Source organism: Solenopsis invicta, chromosome 5 (genome assembly GCF_016802725.1).
Source record: "Solenopsis invicta isolate M01_SB chromosome 5, UNIL_Sinv_3.0, whole genome shotgun sequence".
Classification (NCBI taxonomy): domain Eukaryota; kingdom Metazoa; phylum Arthropoda; class Insecta; order Hymenoptera; family Formicidae; genus Solenopsis; species Solenopsis invicta.
Window position 1 is genome coordinate 26,358,383 of NC_052668.1, and position 21,336 is coordinate 26,379,718.

The window sequence follows — 21,336 nt, forward strand, 5'->3', positions numbered from 1 at the left end:
TTGGTTTAAATTATTGATATTTTGTTTAGTTTAGAGATTTATTGAAAAAAGCAAAAGTCTCTTTACCTTTGAAACGTGATTTTACCCCTTTAAACCGTTTTTTTAGACACAACTGAAAATCTCTAAATTCGTTTATTTACCCTCTTTACATTTATGCCAAGTTTTATTAAAATTGGAAATTTAATGTAATAAATAAACTGTAAATAAAGAGTATAAAAGTTAAACTTGGGAAAAAAATTTTTTGAATAATAATAAATAGTGTAATTAAATAGAGATGTTTTTGCTAAAATATTTTGGTATAAAACATTTTTTGATGTTTTGTTTATTTTATAAGATATAATGATAAAAGACAAGAGTCTCTTTATTAAGTTACTTTAGTAAGAGAGATTGGGGCTATTTGGAACACCAGATTATTCGAAACAATAGAAATATCTTTGTATGGGTACATGTTAAAAATTTACTTTAAATACTATAAATGCGTCCTAATGTAACGACGCTGCTAACAAAATTTTATGAGCGACGGCATCATATTGAAGTCGTGGCAATGAAAAATGTGTTTTGCGACAATCGAAATAATTTCTGACAATAAGCATTTCTTTGATTACGTAAGAAAAATACAATTATTCTTGAAAACTTTGAATATATCAAGTCAATTGAATGTTTTTGAAACAATTTGTGTCTACTTTTTACTGTGTAATATCTATTCTTGTAGACCATACGCAATAATGCGCGAAGCTGACACCAGGGCTATTTGAAACACTGAACGTCGAATCGTCGGACGGTTTTTTCTTTCATATTCTGTGTATCAAAATATACAATTGAATATCTAACACGTGTAATTATACGAAATACAAATAGTTTCTGACTTGTTGCGAAACGCTGAAGCAATAAAATTCTCTATTGTGGGCTTATTTTTTTTTATTGTATGCAACTTTTCTTAATAATATTATATTAATTATATATCTCTTTCTTAATAAAATAGTCTTAAAAACAGTTTTTTACGTTTTTTGATTTTAAAACACAAATATCCGAATCAATCCGGACTTATTTCGAATTTCCCCGGGCTCGGGGCGATTCGAAACACTTTGCACTGTTGGACATTTTCAAATGTAGTTCAAAACAAGTACATTTCCAAAACAAGTACATGTTTTATCAACATGGCATTATAAAGGGTAAGTTTTAGCTTTTCAAACCGTCCAACGTTTCCTTTTTTATATGAATACAGGGCTTAGGAGACACAAAAGAAAAAAAATGTTTCAAGTAACCTCAGTTTTATGTAAATTATATCTATATTAGCTTCTTCTTTCTATTCAACACAATTCAAATTTTTTTTGGAACACATTTGTTTTTTTTTATGTAAGACGAATTTTTATATTTAAGAAATGTAATATTTAAATAGATTAATTTTAACACTCTTCATATGAATGATATTTAAATATTAACTGTAAAAAAAATTACAATTTGTATTGTTTTTGTTCCTACTAAATTTATTTTCTGTTAATTACGTTAATAATACTGCTCAATAGAAAGCAAAACAAAAGATAGTGATTTCTTTAAGAGGGAAATTTAGAAAAATTTATTTAATTAATGTGCAATATATTAATAGGTATACGGTGTAAAATAATGTAAATATTTAATTTATAGCAATGTAAGAATTCTAATATTTGAATAATATTTTAATATCGTGATACAATACATCTATCCACTTACAAAAAAAATAATTTTATTTTTGTAATTATTTTAATTTGATCACTATCTTTGTTGTTTATATTTTGCATTCTAAGTTTAATTAATTACTTTATGAATTAAACGAGTATTAAAAGACATTTTACTTTAATAAATTAAATGAATTTAATTTGCTAATCTCGTGCTAAACTTATAAATAGCACGTAATTTAATGTTGTACCAGTAGAACGTTCTTCGTTGTGCATGAAGTATCAGGGAAAATTCACGACGTGCGCGCTTTTTAGAGTGTTTTGCTTCCAGACAACATCTACTATTTTTTCTATAAAATATTTTGTATCGCAAGGATCTAGAAAACGTAATTAGCAGCCATACTCTCGTTTGCAAAATAATAAGAGCCGACTAGCAAGATAATAAAAGGCGAAAATGCGGGAGACGGTCCATGTGCAAGTGAAAGACAACTCACCGTCAATAGAGCGCATCTTACGTCCAATAACATACATCTCCTGGCTCCTGGGTGTCGGTGTAGCCCATCCGCGAAAGTGTCCCAAAGCTATAACGATAATCATACGTATAATTTACATGGCTGTGTGTTCCTATGTCATGATAAGCGACCGAAAATTTATCTTCCCTTTTCCACTTTTTCCTGAATATTTCGTATATACATTTCCGCCTTTTCACATTATAAACAAGATAATGTGTTGTGTATCAGTCTATTATTGTATATATCCTGGAATCAGGGAGTACAACAAGTGGCCGGAACTGATGGATAGATTGAAAGAACTCGATCAGAACATCAAGAAAGAAATATCCATGAATGATCGATCTATAAAAATTGTCGAAGCGCTAGCAATTTTTACGACGTTCACTTTCTGTCCTTTGATAACAATTATTCAAGCTCTGTATTACTTACCACATTTACTACAAATAGATGTATCGCTGTTGTACTACATATTGTTAGCGCAGTTAATGATCAACAGTTTCATCTTTGTGGTTATTGTCTATATATTATATTGTAGATTTCAAGCAATAAATAAATTGATCTGCCAATTGGACAAATTATCCGATGTACAATGGATCGCGTTCAAGATAAGACGCATCAGAGAATTGCATACCGGTGAGTTTTTGCGAATATTATCTGTTATATAATCCAATAATATAGATTTATATAGCTTGAAATATAATTTAAAACGATCTATGAAGAAATTGCAATAATATTATAGTTAAATTGTAACTTCTGTTGTGCAGGTGTTTGTGATCTCGCCAGCATGGTAAACGATATTTACGGTTTTAATATCCTCTTCTGTTCTGGGAATTGCTTTACCATGGCTATAACCTCACTGTACTATCTTTTTAATTTTTTACCGTACTGTAACTGTTTAAGGCTGATACAATATTTCTTATGCATTGTATATTTCATGCAATTTGGCCTGATTTGTTGGATTTGCACACTCGCGTGTGAAGAATCTAATAGGACCGGCAGTATCATGCACAAAGTTATATTGAATTGCCAACCTATGAATCTTGATAATAACGAGGCGAGCAATCAATCAAGTCTTGAAATGCGATCTGCACTGGAAGATCTGAACAACGAGCAGAATTCTAATTGTAGCAGCAGTCACAATCCGTATATCGTGGAAAATTTTTTGCGCAAAAATCTGGACCTAGAGTGTGTCACAGAAGAAGTCAATGATTTTTCGACTCAACTGCAGCACAATCGAGTAGCATTTACGGCTTACAATTTCTTTGAAATAAACAATATTTCGTTTGGTTGTGTGAGTATATAATTTACGTTATTAGTTGCCGTAGAAGAGAAGCTCCTTTTGAATTGCAATGTAAATAATAGTTATCAAAACAATTAGAAGAAGTAAATTTTTTTTTCAGTTTGTCGGGGTGACAGTCACTTATCTAATTATCTTTATCAATATTTTTAAAAAATGGTAAAGAAACTAATAATGGTAAAAATTTTGAAAAACTTATAAAAGAGGTACCAAAAAGATTCTTACAAGTTTGTTATTATCAGATAAAGGTGTTTCTATTCAAATAAAATCATTTTTATTCACAAGGGATTTGGTAATTACATGTGTAATTATGAAAAGTCATTGCGGAATTAAATGAAATCATTTGTAATCAAATAAAGTTTAATGAAGTTGTGTAATAAGTAGATCAACATTTTAGGTAATTACCCCATCCGTCTAATTTTATATGTTAACATTAAGAATGTCATTTGTTAATAAATTTATATAAGTGTAATATATGGATCACTTTATTATTTATTATTCTAACACTTTTTATGAAAAAAAAAAAAAAGAAAACATAAATAAGACCCACGTTGGGTACACATGTACCCAGTACGACTTAAATAAAGCTCTTCCTAAAAATTATCACTGAAAAATCTTTACGTAAATATGTGAAATTGTTCCACAATATAAATTAATGTTTAAAAATGTTCCCTATTTTTAATTTGGCTATAAGTTTTTTAATTTTGGAATTTGTAAAAAAATTAGAAAAAATCGCGAAGCTTAAATAGGCAATATACAGTGTGTATTGTTACCTTAGTGTATCTGTATTTTGTTTTCTCATTGACTTTATTTTCTGTTAATGTGTTACATACGTATTGACATTCAATAAAAAGCACGAAAAGATGATGATTTCTTCTGGAGGAAAAAATTTATTTAATTGATGTAAAATATATTGATGGATATAAAATGTAAAATAACGAAACTATTTAAATTATAACAACGTGAAATTCTAATATTTTGATCATATCGTAATACAATACATCTATCAACTTACGAAAAAATAATTTCATTTTTGTAATTATTTAAATTTGATTAGTATCTTTTGTTGTTTATATTTCTATAAGCTTAATTAATTAATTTAAAAATTAATTAAGTATAAAAAGGCGATGAAAATCTATAAAATATTACGATACATTTTACTTTAATAAATTAAATGCATTTAATTTGCTAACATCGTGCTAAACTTATAAATGGCACGTAAGTTAATATTGCACAAATAGAACGTTCTTCGTTGTTCATGAAGCATCAGGAAAAATTCACGACGTGCGCGTATCTCAGAGTGTTTCGTTTCTAAACTAGATTTACTATTCTTTCAATAAAATATTCTATATAGCAAGAATAATATGTTATCAGCAGCCATAATCTTGTTTGCAAAATAATAAGAATTGATTAGCAAAATAATAAGAAACAAAAATGGGAGAGGAGCAAGTACATGTGCAAGTGAAAGACAACTCGCCGTCGATAGAGCGCATCTTACGTCTAATATCGTACACTGCCTGGCTCCTGGGCGTCGGTATTGTACATCCGCGAAAGTGTCCAAAAGCTATAAAGCTAATCATACGTATAATTCACATAGCCCTGTGTTCTTGTATCATGATACACGACATACAGTTTTACGATCCTTTTGTACATTTTAATAAACATTTCATAAGTTTATACTGGTATGTGTATTATCTAAATAGGATGATGTGTTACATATCAGCCTATTACTATATTTATCACGGAATCAGGCAGTACAACAAGTGGACAGAACTGATGGATAAATTGAAGGAACTCGATCGGAAGATCAGGAAAGAAATATCTTTGAATGACCGGTCCATAAAAATTATTGAAGCGCTAGCTATTTTGACGACGTTCACTTTCTGGCCTTTGATGCTAATTACTCAAGCTGTGTATTACAAACTATATTCACAACAAATAGAACTATTCCCGTTTTACTATATATTAGCGCAGTCGTTGATTAACAATTACGTCTGCGACGTTATTGTCTATGTATTATATTGCAGATTTCAAACAATAAATAAATTAATCGATCAGTTGGAAAAATTATCCGATGTGCAATGGATCGCGTTCAAGGTTAGACGCATCAGAGAAATGCATGCCGGTAAGTTTTCGAGAATACTACTTTTATATAATTTGATAATATATATTTATATAACGCGAAATATAATTTAATATGATCTATGAACAAATTGTGATGATATTGTAGTCGAATTGTAAATTCTGTTGTGCAGACATTTGTGATCTCGTCAGAATGGTAAACGATATTCACGGTCTTCATCTTCTCTTCTGTTCCGGGAATTGCTTCACCATGGCTGTAGTTTCACTATACCATTTTTTCATGGATCCCCCAGTGGACCAGTGGTTAAGGCTGATACATTTTCTCTTATGCATTGTATATACCATGCAATTCTGGCTGATTTGTTGGATTTGCACACTCGCGTGTGAAGAATCCAAGAAGACCGGGAAAATCATACACAAAATTATATTGAATTGCAAACCTGTGAATCTTTACAAGCCCGAGGCGAGTAATCAATCGAGTCTAGAAATGCGATCTGCACTGGAAGACTTGAACAGCGAGCAGAATTCTAATTGTAGCAGCAGTCATAATTCGTATGTCGTGGAAATTTTTTTGCGCCAAAAAATAAACCAAAAGTGTATCACAAAAGAGGTCAATGATTTTTCGACTCAACTGCAGCAGAATCGAGTAATATTTACGGCCTACGATTTCTTCGAAATAAACAATGCTTCGTACGGTTGGGTGAGTATGTAGTTTAAGTACTTCATTACAATTTCTGTTGAAAAGAAGCTCCTTTCAAATTGTAATGTAAATGATACAAATTATCAATTAAATAAAATAATCTTGTTTTTCAGTTTGTTGGGCTGATCGTCACTTATCTACTTTTAATCCCACAATTATATTCATGAATATGTGCTGAAATCCATTTATCATATAGACAGCATTATTGTAGGAGCGAGGTAGCGATACATAACGCTCATCCAATTGCGACTGAAATAGGTTCGCGTTGTGGCTCCTCACTGATATATATTGATTTAATTAGTAATTAAAGAAATTTAAGAAATTAGTCTGCGTAAGAAGATATTAATCCGCGGAAAGAATTTTACATATGGCTGTACGTGTCTCGTGTTTTCAATCTCGTAGATATTACACAGCGCTGTCGATTATTCCAATTGTGATCACGATGTAACAGATGTAACTTTCTTAGAAAGAATTTCTAATAACAAGAGTAAAAATATTCCTGATTTATTCAATCTAATTGCAATTTTATAAATTACTACTTATTAATACAATATTAATATGAAGTCTACAATTCCATTTCTCTTGTATCGAATTAAATAAGATTGACTTTAATTGATTTTGAGACTGTAATAATTAATATAAACAATATTGTATTCTTACACTTAGAATAAAAATTTGCTGCATGTTATAACGTACATTGATAAATCGTTATGCAGTTCGGGACACCGCTGATATGGGATCGTGCGGACGATCTTTCGTAAGAAAGATTCTCACCACGATTGTTTGTTGTTTATGCTTCAATCTGTTTCGATTTGGTTTACGCGTTCCATTGTATTCCTGTATTAATAAAGCTTTTTTGTAAGCAACAAAAGAGTGTCTCTTCATTACGGGTGTATGAGTGCCGGGAGTGGATTCTAATCTCAGCAGCGCAACGATATGTTATCGAAAAGACGAAACATGTACATATATAATTAAAGCATATTCTTATTTATATAAACGTATATATAATTATATTTTATTTAATGGTTTTCACATTTTAAATTAATCTTTAAGAATATTTCCTGTTTTGAATTTGGCCATAAATTTTTAAATTTGGAATCGGTAAAAAAATTAGAAAAATTTGTGAAGCTTAGGTAGGCCGTATCTGTTACGTAAATATATCTGTATTAATCTTTTCTATTGTGTTTTTTATATTTAACAAAATTCAAATTTGTTTCAGCCAGGGATTCTTTTGATTTCGTAAATATGTATGAGATAAATTTTTATATTTAAAAAACGTCTTATTCAAATAAATTAATTTCAACACTTTTCATAGCGTAATATATAAATATTAACTAAAAAAATTAACATTTGTATTTTTTTTATTAACATTGAATTTATTTTTTATTAATGTATTACGTATGTATTGAGAAAAAGCATAAAAAGATAGTGATTTCCTCAGGCGGAGAAAATTTTTTAAATTAATGTATAATATATGTATTAATAGGTATAATATACGGTGTGAAATAATGTAAATATTTAAATTATAACAATATAAAAATTCTAATACTTTAATAATATTGGTATACAATACATCTTACAAAAAAATAATTACAAAACTTTGTAATTTTTTAAAATGATCACTTTTGGTGTTTATATTTGCACGTTTTATAAGCTTTATTAATTATTAAATTAATTAATTAAGTATTAATATGCATTTTAATTTTACAAATGCAATGCATTAGCTAATACCAGGCTAAACGTATAAATGACGCAAACTAACGTTGCACAAGTAGAACAGTCTTAGTTATGCATGAAGCATCAGGGAAAATTCACAACGTGTGAGCTTCTCAGAATGTTACGCTTCTGGACAAGATTTACTATATTTTTTTATAAAACATTTGGTATCACAATAATCTTTGATATGTAATCAGCAGCCATACTCTTGTTTGCAAAATACACGAGTGGATTAATAAGGTAATAAGAGGCGAAAATGGAAGAGGAAGTACAAGTGCAAGTGAAAGACAACTCGCCTTCAATAGAGCGCATTTTAAGTCCAATAGTGTACACCTCCTGGTTTCTGGGCGTCGGTGCAGCACATCCACGAATGTGTCCCAAAGTTATAACAATAATCATACGTATAATTTACATGGCGGTGTGTTCCTATGTCATGATAAGAGACACAAAATTTGTTCAGCCTTTTCCATTTTTTACTAAAGGCTTCAAGTATGCATTACCGTACCAATATTTACACTACCTGAATAGGATGATGTGTTGTGTATCAGCGTATTATTATATTTATCACGGAATCAGGCAGTACAACAAGTGGCCGGAACTGATGGATAGATTGAAAGAACTTGATCAGAAAATCAGGGAAGAAATATCTACGAATGATCGGTCCATAAAAATTATTGAAGCACTAGCAATTTTCACGACGTTTATTTTCTGTCCTTTGATGCCGATAATTCAAACTCTATCTTGCTTATTATATTCACTACAAACAGAAGAATTGCTGTTGTATTACGTATTATTAGCGCAGTTATTGATTAACAGCTTTGTCTTCCAGGTTATTGTCTATGTAATATATTGCAGATTTCACACAATAAATAAATTGATTGGCCAGTTGGACAAGTTATCCGATGTGCAATGGATTGCGTTCAAAATTGGATACATCAGAGAATTGTATACTGGTGAGTTTATGCGAATATTATCTAAAATAATAAAATCCGATAACATAGATTTATATATCTCGAAATATAATTTAAAACGAAATATAATTTTTATGAAGAAATTGCGATGATATTGTTTATAGTCGAATTGTAAATTCTGTTGTGCAGGTATTTCCGATGTCGCCAGCATGGTAAATAATGTTCACGGTCTTCATCTCCTCTTTTGCTCCGGGAATTGCTTCACCATGGCTATAACCTCACTATTAGATCTTTTTAATGTAACATACCGTAATCACTGGTTAAAGCTGATGCATCATTTCTTACGCATCGTATATTTCATGCAATTTTGCTTGATTTGTTGGATTTGCACACTCGCGTGCCAAGAATCCAATAGGACTGGTAGAATTATGCACAAAGTTATATTAAATTACCAACCTGTCCAACTTGATAATCACGAGGCGAGTAATCAATCGAGTCTCGAAATGCGATCTGCACTAGAAGATTTGAACAGCGAGCAGAATTCTAATTGTAGCAGCAGTCACAATCCGTACGTCGTGGAAAATTTTTTCCGCAAAAATCTGACCCTAGAGTGTGTCATAAAAGAGGTCAATGACTTTTCGACTCATCTGCAGCAGAATCAAGTAGCATTTACGGCTTACAATTTTTTTGAAATAAACAATACTTCATTCGGTTGTGTAAGTATATAATTTCTTTACTTTATTACAATTCCCGTAGAAGAGAAGCTCTTTCGAAATGTAATATAATAGTTATTGAAACAATTAATTGAAGTAAACTTGTTTTTCAGTTCGTTGGGGTGACACTCACTTATCTAATTATTTTCCAACAATTATATCAATAACTAATTTTAAAAAATGCTAAAAATGTATCTGTAGTGTTTGAAAATGTGTTGAAATCCAATTGTATATTTTTCTTTCTTTTTCCAAAAAGTTTTATATTTTTACATTGTATAATAATGTTGTAAAAACAATTAGTAATTAGAAATTAGGCTAATAAGAGCGCGGGTGAAAGTGCGCAATCACAAATATTAATATTATACAAATTATTTATTTATTTTAAATTACATAAATGAAAATTTCAACTCTCTTTGGAGTCATCCTCAGCGTTTTACATAAAAAATAAGATTATCTATCCGGCATTAGTACATAACGCAATAAAGTCACCAGTGGTTTGCCAAATCCGTAGTGGCAAATGAAGGCATGTAATCAGTAGGACAACATTTTAGGTAATTACTCCCTCCGTGTAGTGTTATACGTTAATATGTTGTTAAATATGTTAATAAACTTCTATAAGTATAATAATTGGATCAGTTTATTACCGATTATTCTAACACTCTATGTAAAAAAGAAGAAAACATAATTAGTTCTCATTAAGTACACACGTACCCAGTATGACCTGAATAAAATTTTTTCTAAAAATCTTCACGTAAATATTTGAAATTATTTCTTATTTTAAATTAATGTTTAAAACTGATCCCTATTTTGAATTTGGACGTAAGATTTTAATTTTGGTATTGGTGAAAAGATTAGAAAAAATCGCGAAGCATAGTTACGTCATATACCGTTTATATTGTTATTTTAGTATATCTGTATTAGACTTACTTATTGTGTCTTTTTATTTAATAGAATTCGAATTTTTTCATCCAGAGATACTTTTGATTTCGTAAATACGTATAAAACAAATTTTTATATTTAATAAACGTTATATACAAATAAACTAATTTTAACGCACTTCATAAAGTAACATATTAATATTTTCACTGTAAAAAAATTGAAATTTGTATTCTCTTCTTATTGAATTTATTTTTTGTTAACGTATTGCGTATGTATTAATACTCAAGATAAAGCACAAAAAGGTAATGATTTTTTCAGGAGAAAAAAATATATTTAATTAATGTACAATATGTTAATAGATATTCGGTGTAAAATAATGTAAATACTTAAATTATAGCAACATAAAAATTTTAACATTTTAATATTTTAATACTGCGACTAAATTAGCTTTGCGTTGCGCCTTCTCACTGATATACATTTATTTAATAAGCAATTAGAGAAATGTACAAAAGTATCAATCCGCGGAAAAGATTGTACATATGGATACGTGTCTTGTGCTTTCAACCTCGTAGATGTTACACCGCGCTGTCGAATATCCTAATCGTGATCACGATGTAACAGATATTACCCTCTTAGAAAGAATTTCTAATATTAAGAGTAAAAATATTCTTGATGCACTTAATCTAGTTGCAACTTTATGAAATACTACTTATTAACAGAATATTAATATAAAGTTTACAATTCCTTTTCTGATTCATTGAAATAAATAAGATTGATTTTAATTGATTTTGAGACTATAATAATTTTATATAAATTTTGTTGTATTATTCTTAAATTTAAAATAAAATATTGCTCGATGTTATAATGTACGATGATTAATCGCTACGCAGCTCCGGATATGGGATCGTGCGGGCTTGTTTTCGTATGGAAGATTCTCGCCGGATTGTTCGTTGTTTATATAATTTGTGCTTTGATCTAGTTTGATCTGGTTTACGCGTTCCATTGTATCTCTGTATTAATAAAGCTTTTTTTGTAAGCAACGGAAAAGAGTTCCTTAATTAGGAGTGCGCAAGTGCCGAAAATGAATTCTAATCTTGTAAGCGCAACAATATGTGTATTACCAAAAGATGAAACATAATTAAAATATATTATTAATATAAACGTATTAAAATTATATTTTTCTTCTTATTTCTACAAATGCGCTATAACATCTGATAACTTTTCTGTTGTTCGTTTAAATAAGAATAGAATTAGAAAATGATAATATGGTACAATAATTAAATAAAATATGAACATAATGTTTATTATTTTATTTTAATTTATTTTTCAAAATAAATGTAAAATAAATGTTAAATAAATATTTTTCATAAAGCAATATTTGAACATTAACTGTACAAAGATTACAATTTGAATTCATCTTTTCTTATTGAATTTATTTTTTGTTAATATATTACGTATGTATTCATACTCAAGAATGAGCACAAAAAGATAATGGTTTCTTAAGAAGGAAAAAATTTATTTAATTGATGTATAATACATATGATATGTTAATATAGGTATAAAGTGTAATACAATTTGAATATTTAAATTATAACAATATAAAATTCTAACATTTTGATCATATCGTAATACAATACATCTATCCACGTACGAACAAATAATTTCACTTTCTTGAAATTTGATCAATACCTTTCGTTATTTATATTTGCAAGTTCTATAAGCTTAATTAATTACTTCAATAATTAATTAAATACTAAAATGCGATTGAAATCGTTGAAGTATTAAAATAGATTTTACTTTGATAAATTAAATGCATTTAATTTGCTAATATCAAGCTAAACTTATAAATGGCACGTAAGTCAACGTTGCACAAGTAGAACGTTTTTCGTAGTGCACGAAGCATCAGGGCAAATTCACGACGTACAAGCTTCTCAGTGTGTTTTGCTTCTAGACAAGATTTATTATTTTTTCTACAAAATATTCTGTGTTACAAGGATCTTTAATATGTAATCAGCAGTCATACTCTAGTTTGCAAAATAAGTCGATTAGCAAGACAATAAATGGTAAAAATGAAGGAGAAGATCCATGTGAAAGTGAAGAACAATTCGCCGTCGATAGAACGCGCTTTACGTCCAATATCGTACATTTCGTGGCTCCTGGGTGTCGGTGTAGCACATCCGCAAAAGTGTCCTAAAATTATAACGATAATCATACGTTTAATTCATATGGCTGTGTGTTCCTATGTCGCGACATGCCAAACATTACGTTTTATCAAATATTTTTACAATAGTGACGTTGATAAGAACTACATATTGACATATCGTTTTCATTTATTGTTAGATTTTCTAAACAAGATGATGTGTTTCATATCAATCTTGTATCATATTTATCACGGACTTAGTCAGTACAACAAGTGGGCGAAACTGATGGATAGAATGAAAGAACTTGATCAGAAGATCAGAGAAGAAATATCCATGCATGACCAGTCCATAAAAATTGTTGAAACGCTAGCAGTTTTCATAACGTTCACTTACTGTCCTTTGATGCCGATTATTCAAGCTTTGTATCATTCCCATATCTTCTTAAATCCAATAGACGAATTAGACCTATTAAAAATGATGTTTAACTACATATTAGCGCAGTTGTTGATCAACAGCTTCGCCTTCGACGTTGTCGTCTATGTATTATATTGCAGATTTCAAACAGTAAATAAATTGATTGTCCAGTTGGATGAGTTATCCGATGTGCAATGGATTGCGTTCAAGATTAGACGAGTCAGAGAATTGTATACCGGTAAGTTCTTGCGAATATTGTCTGTTATATAATCCAATAATATAGATTTATATAGCTCGTAATATAATTTAATATGATCTATGAAGAAATTGCGATAATATTATAGTCGAATTGTAAATTTTGTGCAGATATTTGTGATCTCGCCAGCATGGTAAACGATATTCACGGTCTTCACCTCCTCTTCTGCGCCGGGAATTGCTTCACCATGGCCTTAACTTCACTATTCTCTTTTTTTCAAGACGAAAACATTTCCTCCCGATTTTATCTGATAGAGCATTTGTTATGCATTGTATATTCCATGCAATTCTATCTGATTTGTTGGATTTGCACACTTGCGTGTGAAGAATCCAAGAGGACCAAAAGAAACATACACAAAATTATATTGAATTGCAAACCTGTGAATCTTGATACGCACGAGGCAAATAATCAATCAAGTATAAAAGTGCGATCTTCAGTAGAGGATAAGATCGGCGAGCAAAATTCTAATTGTAGCAGCAGTCACTATCCGTATGTCGTGGAAAATTTTTTGCGCAGAAATCTGGACCAAGAGTGTGTCATAAAGGAGATCAATGATTTTTCGATTCAACTGCAGCAGACTCGAGTAGCATTTACGGCGTGCGATTTCTTCGAAGTAAACAATTCTTCGTACGGTTGGGTGAGTATATAATTTAATCACTTCTTTACAATTTCTATAGATGAGAAATTTCTTTCAAATTGCAATGTAAATAATACGAGTTATCGGAACAATTGAATAAGGTAAACTTGTTTTTCAGTTTGTCGGGGTGATCATCACTAATCTACTTATCATCCTACAAATATATCCACCAAAAAGTTTTGAAAAATAGTATAAATGTATTTAAAGCGTTTGAAAATGTGTTGATATTCAATTATCATATAGATAGCATTATTGTAAACGCGAGGCGATATACGACGCGCAACTAATTACGGCTGAATTATGTTCACGTTTATGGCTCGTTCCCGATACATCATAACTTACTGATTTACATTGATTTAATTAACAAGTAGAGCTTTACGAAAACATCAATCCGCGGAAAGTACTGAACTTACAGACTTACGCGTCTCGTGCTTTCAAACTTGTGGATGTTACCTAGCCCTGTTGATTATTTCAATCGCTATCCAGATGCAACAGATGACATCATCACAGAAATAATTTCTAATATTAAGAGTAAAAATACTCTTGACAAGTGCGTCACTTAATGTAGTTGCAACTTTATGCCGTATTGGGGTTTAAATTACGGCCGCCTCAATAAGAATATTCCACTATGTTCATACTACACACTTATTTTTGAAAATGTAGTATGAACATAGACGTGGAATATCCTTATTGAAGCAGTCATAATTAAAATCCCAATAAATATGATGTAATATTAATAGGAAGTATACAATTCCTTTTCTCCTGTATCGAATTAAATAAGATTAATTTTAATGTCTTGAGATTAGAGTAATTTATATAATAAATTTTATTGTAGGGGAGACCGGGGCTATTTAAAAGACCGAGCGATTCGAAAAATGGAAATATCTTTTTATGGGTACATGTTAAAAATTTACTTTAATTACTGTACGTCCTAATGTAACGACACTGCATTAACAATGTTTCATTGGCAACGGCGTCATATTGAAGTAGTAGCAGTAAAAAATGTGTTCTGCGACCATAGAAGTAATTTCTGACAGTTAGTATTTCTGCGAAATTTAAGTATATAAGATTATTTTAGAAAACTTTGAATATATCGTGTCCAGTTAAATGTATTTGAAACATTTTGTGTTTACTTTTTGCTGTGTGTTTATTATCTGCTGTTTATTATCTTGCGTAGATCATGCGCAATAATGCGTACAGTTGACGTCGGCGGTATTCAAAACACCAAATGTCGAATTGTCGTTTGTACGATTTTTTTCTTTCATATTCGCGTTCTATGTACCAAAATTTAATATTCAACGTAATTACACAAAATACGAAAAGTCCCTGACTCGTTCCGAACACGCTGAAGCAATAAAATTCTTTATTGTGTGTTTATATTGTATGCAATTTTTCTTAATAATATTATATTATATATCTCTCATTCTCAATAAAATAAAGTCTTAAAAATAGTTTTTTACATTCTTTGATTTTAAGACACAAATATTCGAATAAACCCGGACTTGTTTCGAATTTCCTCAGGCTCGGGGCGGTTCGAAACATTTTGCACTGTTCGATATTTTCATATGTAGTTCAAAACAAGTACATTTACGTGTTTTATCAAAAAAGTGTTATAAAGGTTCAACTTTTCAAACCGTCCAACATATTTTTCTTTTTATATGAATACAGGTCTTAGGAGTCGTAAAAGAAGAAAAAAGTGTTTTAAATAGCCTCGGTCTCACTTATATTATATTTATATCAGTCTCTCCCTGTTATTTAACACAATTCAAATTTTTTTTTGGGATACTTTCAATTTTTTTAATGTATAACGAATTTTTATATTTAAAAAATGTCATATCTAAATTGATTAATTTTTATTTATCGTGGAATAATATTTAAATATTAAAATCCCATTAAATTTGAAATAGGCTAATATCAGCGCGGATAAAAGTGCGCAAACACACGTATAAATCATTTATTTATTTCTATTACAATCGAACGTTTTGACTCACTTTTGCAGTCATCTTCAGCGTATCAATATAAATAATAAAAGTCAAAAAAATCTAACTGTCATCAGTTACCGAAAACGAGAAGCAGTTGAGTCACCAACGGTTTGCCAAATCCGTCGTAGCATCTTTATTCATGCGTATCTCTTGTTATTGGATAAATTCTAATAAAATTAATATATATGCTCTGTATTTTAATTGTAATAGTTGTGTTTACTTACCACTAATTTTACTTTTATTTTTATTTTTACTTATTTATTTATATATTTATCTAACAGTATATTATTAGGTATACGGTGTAAAATAATGTAAATATTTAAACTATAGCAATATAAAAATGCTAATATTTTAATGTCATGATAAAATACATCTATCCACTAATGGAAAAATAATTTTACTTTTGTAATTATTTTATTTTGATCACTATCTTTTGTTGTTTATACTTGCACGTTCTAAGCTTGATTAATTACTTCATTAATTAAATAAAAATTAAAATGCGATTAAAAAATTGATTAAGTATTAAAACACATTTTACTTTAATAAATTAAATGCATTTAATTTGCTACTATTGTGCTAAGCTTATAAATAGTACGTAATTTAATGCTGCACAAGTAGAACGTTTTTCGTTGTGCATGAAGTATCAGGGATAATTCACTACGTGCGCGCTTTTTAGAGTGTTTTGCTCCCAGACAAGATATACTATTTTTTTTTTAACTATTTTATATCGCAAGAATTTATAATATGCATTGAGCAGCCATATTCTTGTTTGCAAAAGAATAAGAGTTGACTAGCAAGATAATAAAAGGCGAAAATGCAGAAGACGGTCCATGTGCAAGTGAAAGACAACTCGCCGTCAATAGAGCGCATTTTAAGTCTAATAGTGTACACCTCCTGGCTCCTGGGTGTCGGTGTAGCCCATCCGCGAAAGTGTCCCAAAGCTATAACGATAATCATACGCATAATTCACGTGACTGTGTGTTTCTTTTCCATGAAATACGACATAATATTTTTTATATTTCATCCATTTATTTATGGTTACATACCAGTATTCCCGTACCAAGATCTACATTTTCTAAATAGGGTGATGTGTTGTGTATCAGCATATTATTATATTTATCACGGAATTAGGCAGTACAACAAGTGGCCGGAACTGATGGATAGATTGCAAGAACTCGATCAGAAGATCAAAAAAGAAATATCCATAAATAATTGGCCCATAAAAATTATTGAAGCGCTAGCAATTTTCACGACGTTCATTTTCTGTCCTTTGATGCCAATTATTCAAGCTTTATATTACTTAAGACATTTATCACGACCAGAAGGATTGATGTTTTATTACATATTAGCGCAGTCAATGATTAACAACTTCGTCTTCGTTGTTATTGTCTACGTATTATATAACAGATTTCAAACAGTAAATAAATTGATCGGCCAGTTGGATAAATTATCCGATGTGCAATGGATCGCGTTTAAGATTAGACGCATTAGAGAGTTGCATACTGGTAAGTTTTTACGAATATATCTGTTATATAATCTAATAATATAGATTTATATAGATTGAAGTATAATTTAATACGATTTACGAAGAAATTGCGATGATATTATAGTCGAATTGTAAATTCTGTTGTATAGATATTTGTGATCTCGCCACTATGGTAAACAATATTCACGGTCTTCATCTCCTCTTCAGCTCCGGGAATTGCTTCACCATGGCTATAACTTCATTATTCTATCTTTTTAATGTAAGGGACCCTGCCTGGTTACCGCTGATGCATCATTTTTTATGTATTACATATTTCATGCAATTCTGCCTGATTTGTTGGATTTGCACACTCGCTTGTCAAGAATCCAATAGGACCGGCGGTATTATGCACAAAGTTATATTGAATTGCCAACCTGTGAATCCTGATAATAACGGAGCGAGTAATCAATCGAGTCTTGAAATGCGATTTGCACTAGAAGGCTTGAACAGCGAGCAAAATTCTAATTGTAGCAGTCACAATTCGTATGTCGTGGAAAATTTTTTGCGCAGAAATCTGGATCTAGAGTGTGTCACAGAAGAAGTCAATGATTTTTCGACTCAACTGCAGCAGAATCGAGTAGCATTTACGGCTTACAATTTCTTTGAAATAAACAATATATCGTTCGGTTGTGTAAGTATATAATTTTCTTATTTCATTACTATTTCCGTAGAAAAGCAGCTTTTTTCAAATTGCAATGTAAATAATAGTTATCAAAACAATTCAATGAAATAAACTTGTTTTCCAGTTTGTCGGGGTGACCGTCACTTATCTAATTTTCTTTCAACAATTAGGGCGGCAAAGAAAATACTAAAAAGGTATTTGAAGCGTGTGAATATGTGTTGAAATCCAAAGTCATGTTTTTTTTGTGTAATAGTACCAGTTGTAAATATTATTTTTTTTTAAATGTGTATACCTTTTTATTGTATAATAATATTGTAAAAACAATTAGTAATTGGAAATTAGGCTAATGAAAGCCAGCGCAAGTTAAAGTGCGTAATCACAGGTATTAATATTATACAAATTATTTATTTATTTTAAGTTACATAAGCAAAAGTTGCAACTCTCTTTGAAGTCATTCTCAGCGTTGTACGTAAAAGAAATTATCTAGCCAACATCAGTAGAGGAGAAGAGGGTATTATGGCTACTGTCGACAATACGGCTACCTCTATTATTTCCGTTATTAGGTAACGTATTCTAACAATTGCTTATGGAGTTATTCGTTTAGTAGCCCACCGTTTTTTAGTGATGCTAATATGACAATACATAATAATTGATAATTGTGTAAGACATTTTTACTTTTGAGCACTTTTCAACTTTGTCAAGGTACACTTTTAACCTTTAATTACTTATACTTCCTCATTATTCTTAAACTTGAGTGTATTATCACACGAAGGTACATACAAGTACATTCGAGTATTTTTTTGTTATTTAACTTTTTATTCGGCCGTATGCATTTCGAGTTATACAAAATTAAAACAATAGCATGGAATTTTGTTAATATAATTTTTAAGGGAAATTTTCATATCGAAATATTTCTTCGATAAATCGATTGTCATTCTAAAGAGCGGTATTTAGAAACATTAGAGATATTTTATGCTTGTTGTTTAATGTTAAAATGATATTTTTTAATGAAATTTTTAATGGTATTTCTAAAGCTTCTGAACGCAGGAAAATTCTATATAATATGGAAAATTAAAAATATATATAAAATATATAATTTTGTGGTATTGTGGTATTGTGGTACTGTGTTTCTTTTAAACTAAACTAATTTAAAAAAATTTTTTTATGGATAGCCATATTACAATCACTTTTTTTCTTACACCGATTATGCAGTGCATTAGATTTTTATAAATCACATTCTAAATAATAAATATTTCATTACTTAGTCTAGAATCTGTCAAGCAATACTTTGATGAATGTAATCGTCTAAGTTTCAATGGAAAACATCAATTATAAACAAAGTTATACAATAAAATAAAAATGGGTGCCAAATTACTCTTTTCTCCTCTACATAACGCCCTATTCAAGTCACCAACGGTTGCCAAATCCGTGGTGAGATCTTTATCATAGTGTCGACGGAATTGACACTTCTCCATTAGAACTGATGAAGACTTGGTGAAGCTTTGCGTAGCGTATTTTTAACGAGAATAATCCCTTTCTAATCGAGAATTTTCCGCTTTACAACAAAACGTGCATCTCGTTTTAAGTAAGCCTATTTACTGGAAGTAGCTAGTAGAAATATGTAATCAATAATGGTGTTTCTAGTCTAATCATTTTTATTCACAAGAAATCTGATAATTACATGTGCAATCATGAAAAATCATTGCGGAATTAAATGAAATCATATAAAATCAAATGAAGTTATATAATCAATAAGACATTTTAAATAATTACACCCTTAGTGTAATCTTATATGTTAACATGTCATTAAGAATGTCATATGTTAATAAACTTATATAACTGTAATAATTAGATCACTTCATTATCCATCATTTTTACTCTTTTTGTGAAAAAAAAAACATAAGACCCATGTTGAGTACACGTGTACCTAATAAAAATTAAATAAAACTTTTCCTAAAAATCTTCATTCAAAAATCTTCACGTAAATATGCGAAACTGTTCCACATTTTAAATTAATGGTTAAAAATATTTTCTATTTTAAATGTGGCTATAAGATTATAATTTTGGAATCAGTAAAGAATTTCGAAAAAATCGCGAAGCTTAAATAGGCAATATACAGTGTGTATTGTTAGTGTATCTGTATTTTGTTTTCTCATTGAATTTAGTTTCTGTTAATGTATTACATATGTATTGATACGCAAGGAAAAGCACAAAAAGATGATGATTTCTTTAAAAGGAGAAAATTTATTTAATTGATATACAATATATTGATGGGTATAAGATGTAAAATAATGTAAATATTTAAATTATACAACATGAAATTCTAATATCTTGATCATATCGTAATACAATACATCTATCAACTTAAGAAAAAAAATAATTTTATTTTGATAAATTTGATTAGTATCTTTTGTTGTTTATATTTGCACGTTCTATAAGCTTGATTAATTAATTTAATAACTAATTAAATATAAAAAGGTGATTAAAATCTATAAAATAATACAATACATTTTACTTTTATAAATTAAATGCTTTTAATTTGCTAATATTGTGCTAAACTTATAAATGGCACGTAATTTAATGTTGCACAATAAGTAGAACGTTCTTCGTTGTTCATGAAGCATCAAGAAAAATTCACGACGTGCGCGCATCTCAGAGTGTTTTGTTTCTAAACTAGATTTACTATTCTTTCAATAAAATATTCTAGCAAAGATAATATGTAATCAGCAACCATAATCTTGCTTGCAAAATAATAAGAATCAATTAGCAAAATAATAAGAAACAAAGATGGAGGAGGTGCAAGTACATGTGCAAGTGAAAGACAACTCGCCGTCGATAGAGCGCATCTTACGTCCAATATCGTACACCGCCTGGCTCCTGGGCGTTGGTATTGCACATCCGCGAAAGTGTCCCAAAGCTATAAAACTAATCATACGTATAATTAACATAGCCGTATGTTCTTATACCATGATACGTGACATAATATTTTTTGACCCTTTCTTAGATTTAAATAATCTTTTCATAAGTTTATTCTGGTACATATATTATCTAAACAGGATGATGTGTTATGTATCAGCATATTATTATATTTATTACGGAATCAGGCAGTACAACAAGTGGCCAGAATTGATGGATAGATTGAAAAGACTCGATCAGGAGATCAGGAAAGAAATATCCATGAATGATCGGTCCATAAAAATTATTGAAGCGCTAGCAATTTTCACGACGTTTATTTTCTGTCCTTTGATGCCAATTATTCAAGATTTGTGTTACTTACTACGATATTCACTACGA

General features: G+C 29.9%; 5 protein-coding genes across 5 annotated transcripts; all 5 read left to right on the top strand.

Moving 5' to 3' along the window:
* The first annotated feature begins 1,912 nt into the window (after positions 1-1,912).
* LOC113003090 lies at positions 1,913-3,860 on the top strand. Its single transcript, XM_039449646.1, has 2 exons — positions 1,913-2,800; positions 2,932-3,860. Exons 1-2 carry the CDS (start codon positions 2,110-2,112, stop codon positions 3,468-3,470), a joined length of 1,230 nt encoding a protein of 409 aa, XP_039305580.1. The 5' UTR covers positions 1,913-2,109; the 3' UTR covers positions 3,471-3,860.
* An 833-nt stretch (positions 3,861-4,693) lies between these two features.
* On the top strand, positions 4,694-7,159 carry LOC113003088. Its single transcript, XM_026131037.2, has 3 exons — positions 4,694-5,589; positions 5,720-6,246; positions 6,360-7,159. Exons 1-3 carry the CDS (start codon positions 4,899-4,901, stop codon positions 6,411-6,413), a joined length of 1,272 nt encoding a protein of 423 aa, XP_025986822.2. The 5' UTR covers positions 4,694-4,898; the 3' UTR covers positions 6,414-7,159.
* An 896-nt stretch (positions 7,160-8,055) lies between these two features.
* LOC120357875 lies at positions 8,056-10,235 on the top strand. The gene is made up of 2 exons (XM_039449681.1): positions 8,056-8,915; positions 9,063-10,235. The coding sequence occupies exons 1-2, from the start codon at positions 8,219-8,221 to the stop codon at positions 9,599-9,601; spliced, it is 1,236 nt and encodes a 411-aa protein (XP_039305615.1). The 5' UTR covers positions 8,056-8,218; the 3' UTR covers positions 9,602-10,235.
* Positions 10,236-12,176: 1,941 nt separating this feature from the next.
* LOC120357857 lies at positions 12,177-14,455 on the top strand. Its single transcript, XM_039449627.1, has 2 exons — positions 12,177-13,258; positions 13,387-14,455. The coding sequence occupies exons 1-2, from the start codon at positions 12,526-12,528 to the stop codon at positions 13,923-13,925; spliced, it is 1,272 nt and encodes a 423-aa protein (XP_039305561.1). The 5' UTR covers positions 12,177-12,525; the 3' UTR covers positions 13,926-14,455.
* A 2,068-nt stretch (positions 14,456-16,523) lies between these two features.
* Positions 16,524-18,638, top strand: LOC120357847. Its single transcript, XM_039449593.1, has 3 exons — positions 16,524-17,400; positions 17,531-18,051; positions 18,167-18,638. The coding sequence occupies exons 1-3, from the start codon at positions 16,710-16,712 to the stop codon at positions 18,230-18,232; spliced, it is 1,278 nt and encodes a 425-aa protein (XP_039305527.1). The 5' UTR covers positions 16,524-16,709; the 3' UTR covers positions 18,233-18,638.
* Positions 18,639-21,336: the final 2,698 nt, after the last annotated feature.

Excerpts from the sequence above, each read along its gene's own strand:
- LOC113003088 (XM_026131037.2), top strand. The coding sequence starts at position 4,899 with ATGGGAGAGGAGCAAGTACATGTGCAAGTGAAAGACAACTCGCCGTCG. Across the intron at positions 5,590-5,719 it reads CATCAGAGAAATGCATGCCG|ACATTTGTGATCTCGTCAGA; the intron begins GTAAGTTTTCGA and ends TCTGTTGTGCAG. Across the intron at positions 6,247-6,359 it reads ACAATGCTTCGTACGGTTGG|TTTGTTGGGCTGATCGTCAC; the intron begins GTGAGTATGTAG and ends CTTGTTTTTCAG.
- LOC120357875 (XM_039449681.1), top strand. The coding sequence starts at position 8,219 with ATGGAAGAGGAAGTACAAGTGCAAGTGAAAGACAACTCGCCTTCAATA. Across the intron at positions 8,916-9,062 it reads CATCAGAGAATTGTATACTG|GTATTTCCGATGTCGCCAGC; the intron begins GTGAGTTTATGC and ends TCTGTTGTGCAG.
- LOC113003090 (XM_039449646.1), top strand. The coding sequence starts at position 2,110 with ATGCGGGAGACGGTCCATGTGCAAGTGAAAGACAACTCACCGTCAATA. Across the intron at positions 2,801-2,931 it reads CATCAGAGAATTGCATACCG|GTGTTTGTGATCTCGCCAGC; the intron begins GTGAGTTTTTGC and ends TCTGTTGTGCAG.
- LOC120357857 (XM_039449627.1), top strand. The coding sequence starts at position 12,526 with ATGGTAAAAATGAAGGAGAAGATCCATGTGAAAGTGAAGAACAATTCG. Across the intron at positions 13,259-13,386 it reads AGTCAGAGAATTGTATACCG|ATATTTGTGATCTCGCCAGC; the intron begins GTAAGTTCTTGC and ends AATTTTGTGCAG.
- LOC120357847 (XM_039449593.1), top strand. The coding sequence starts at position 16,710 with ATGCAGAAGACGGTCCATGTGCAAGTGAAAGACAACTCGCCGTCAATA. Across the intron at positions 17,401-17,530 it reads CATTAGAGAGTTGCATACTG|ATATTTGTGATCTCGCCACT; the intron begins GTAAGTTTTTAC and ends TCTGTTGTATAG. Across the intron at positions 18,052-18,166 it reads ACAATATATCGTTCGGTTGT|TTTGTCGGGGTGACCGTCAC; the intron begins GTAAGTATATAA and ends CTTGTTTTCCAG.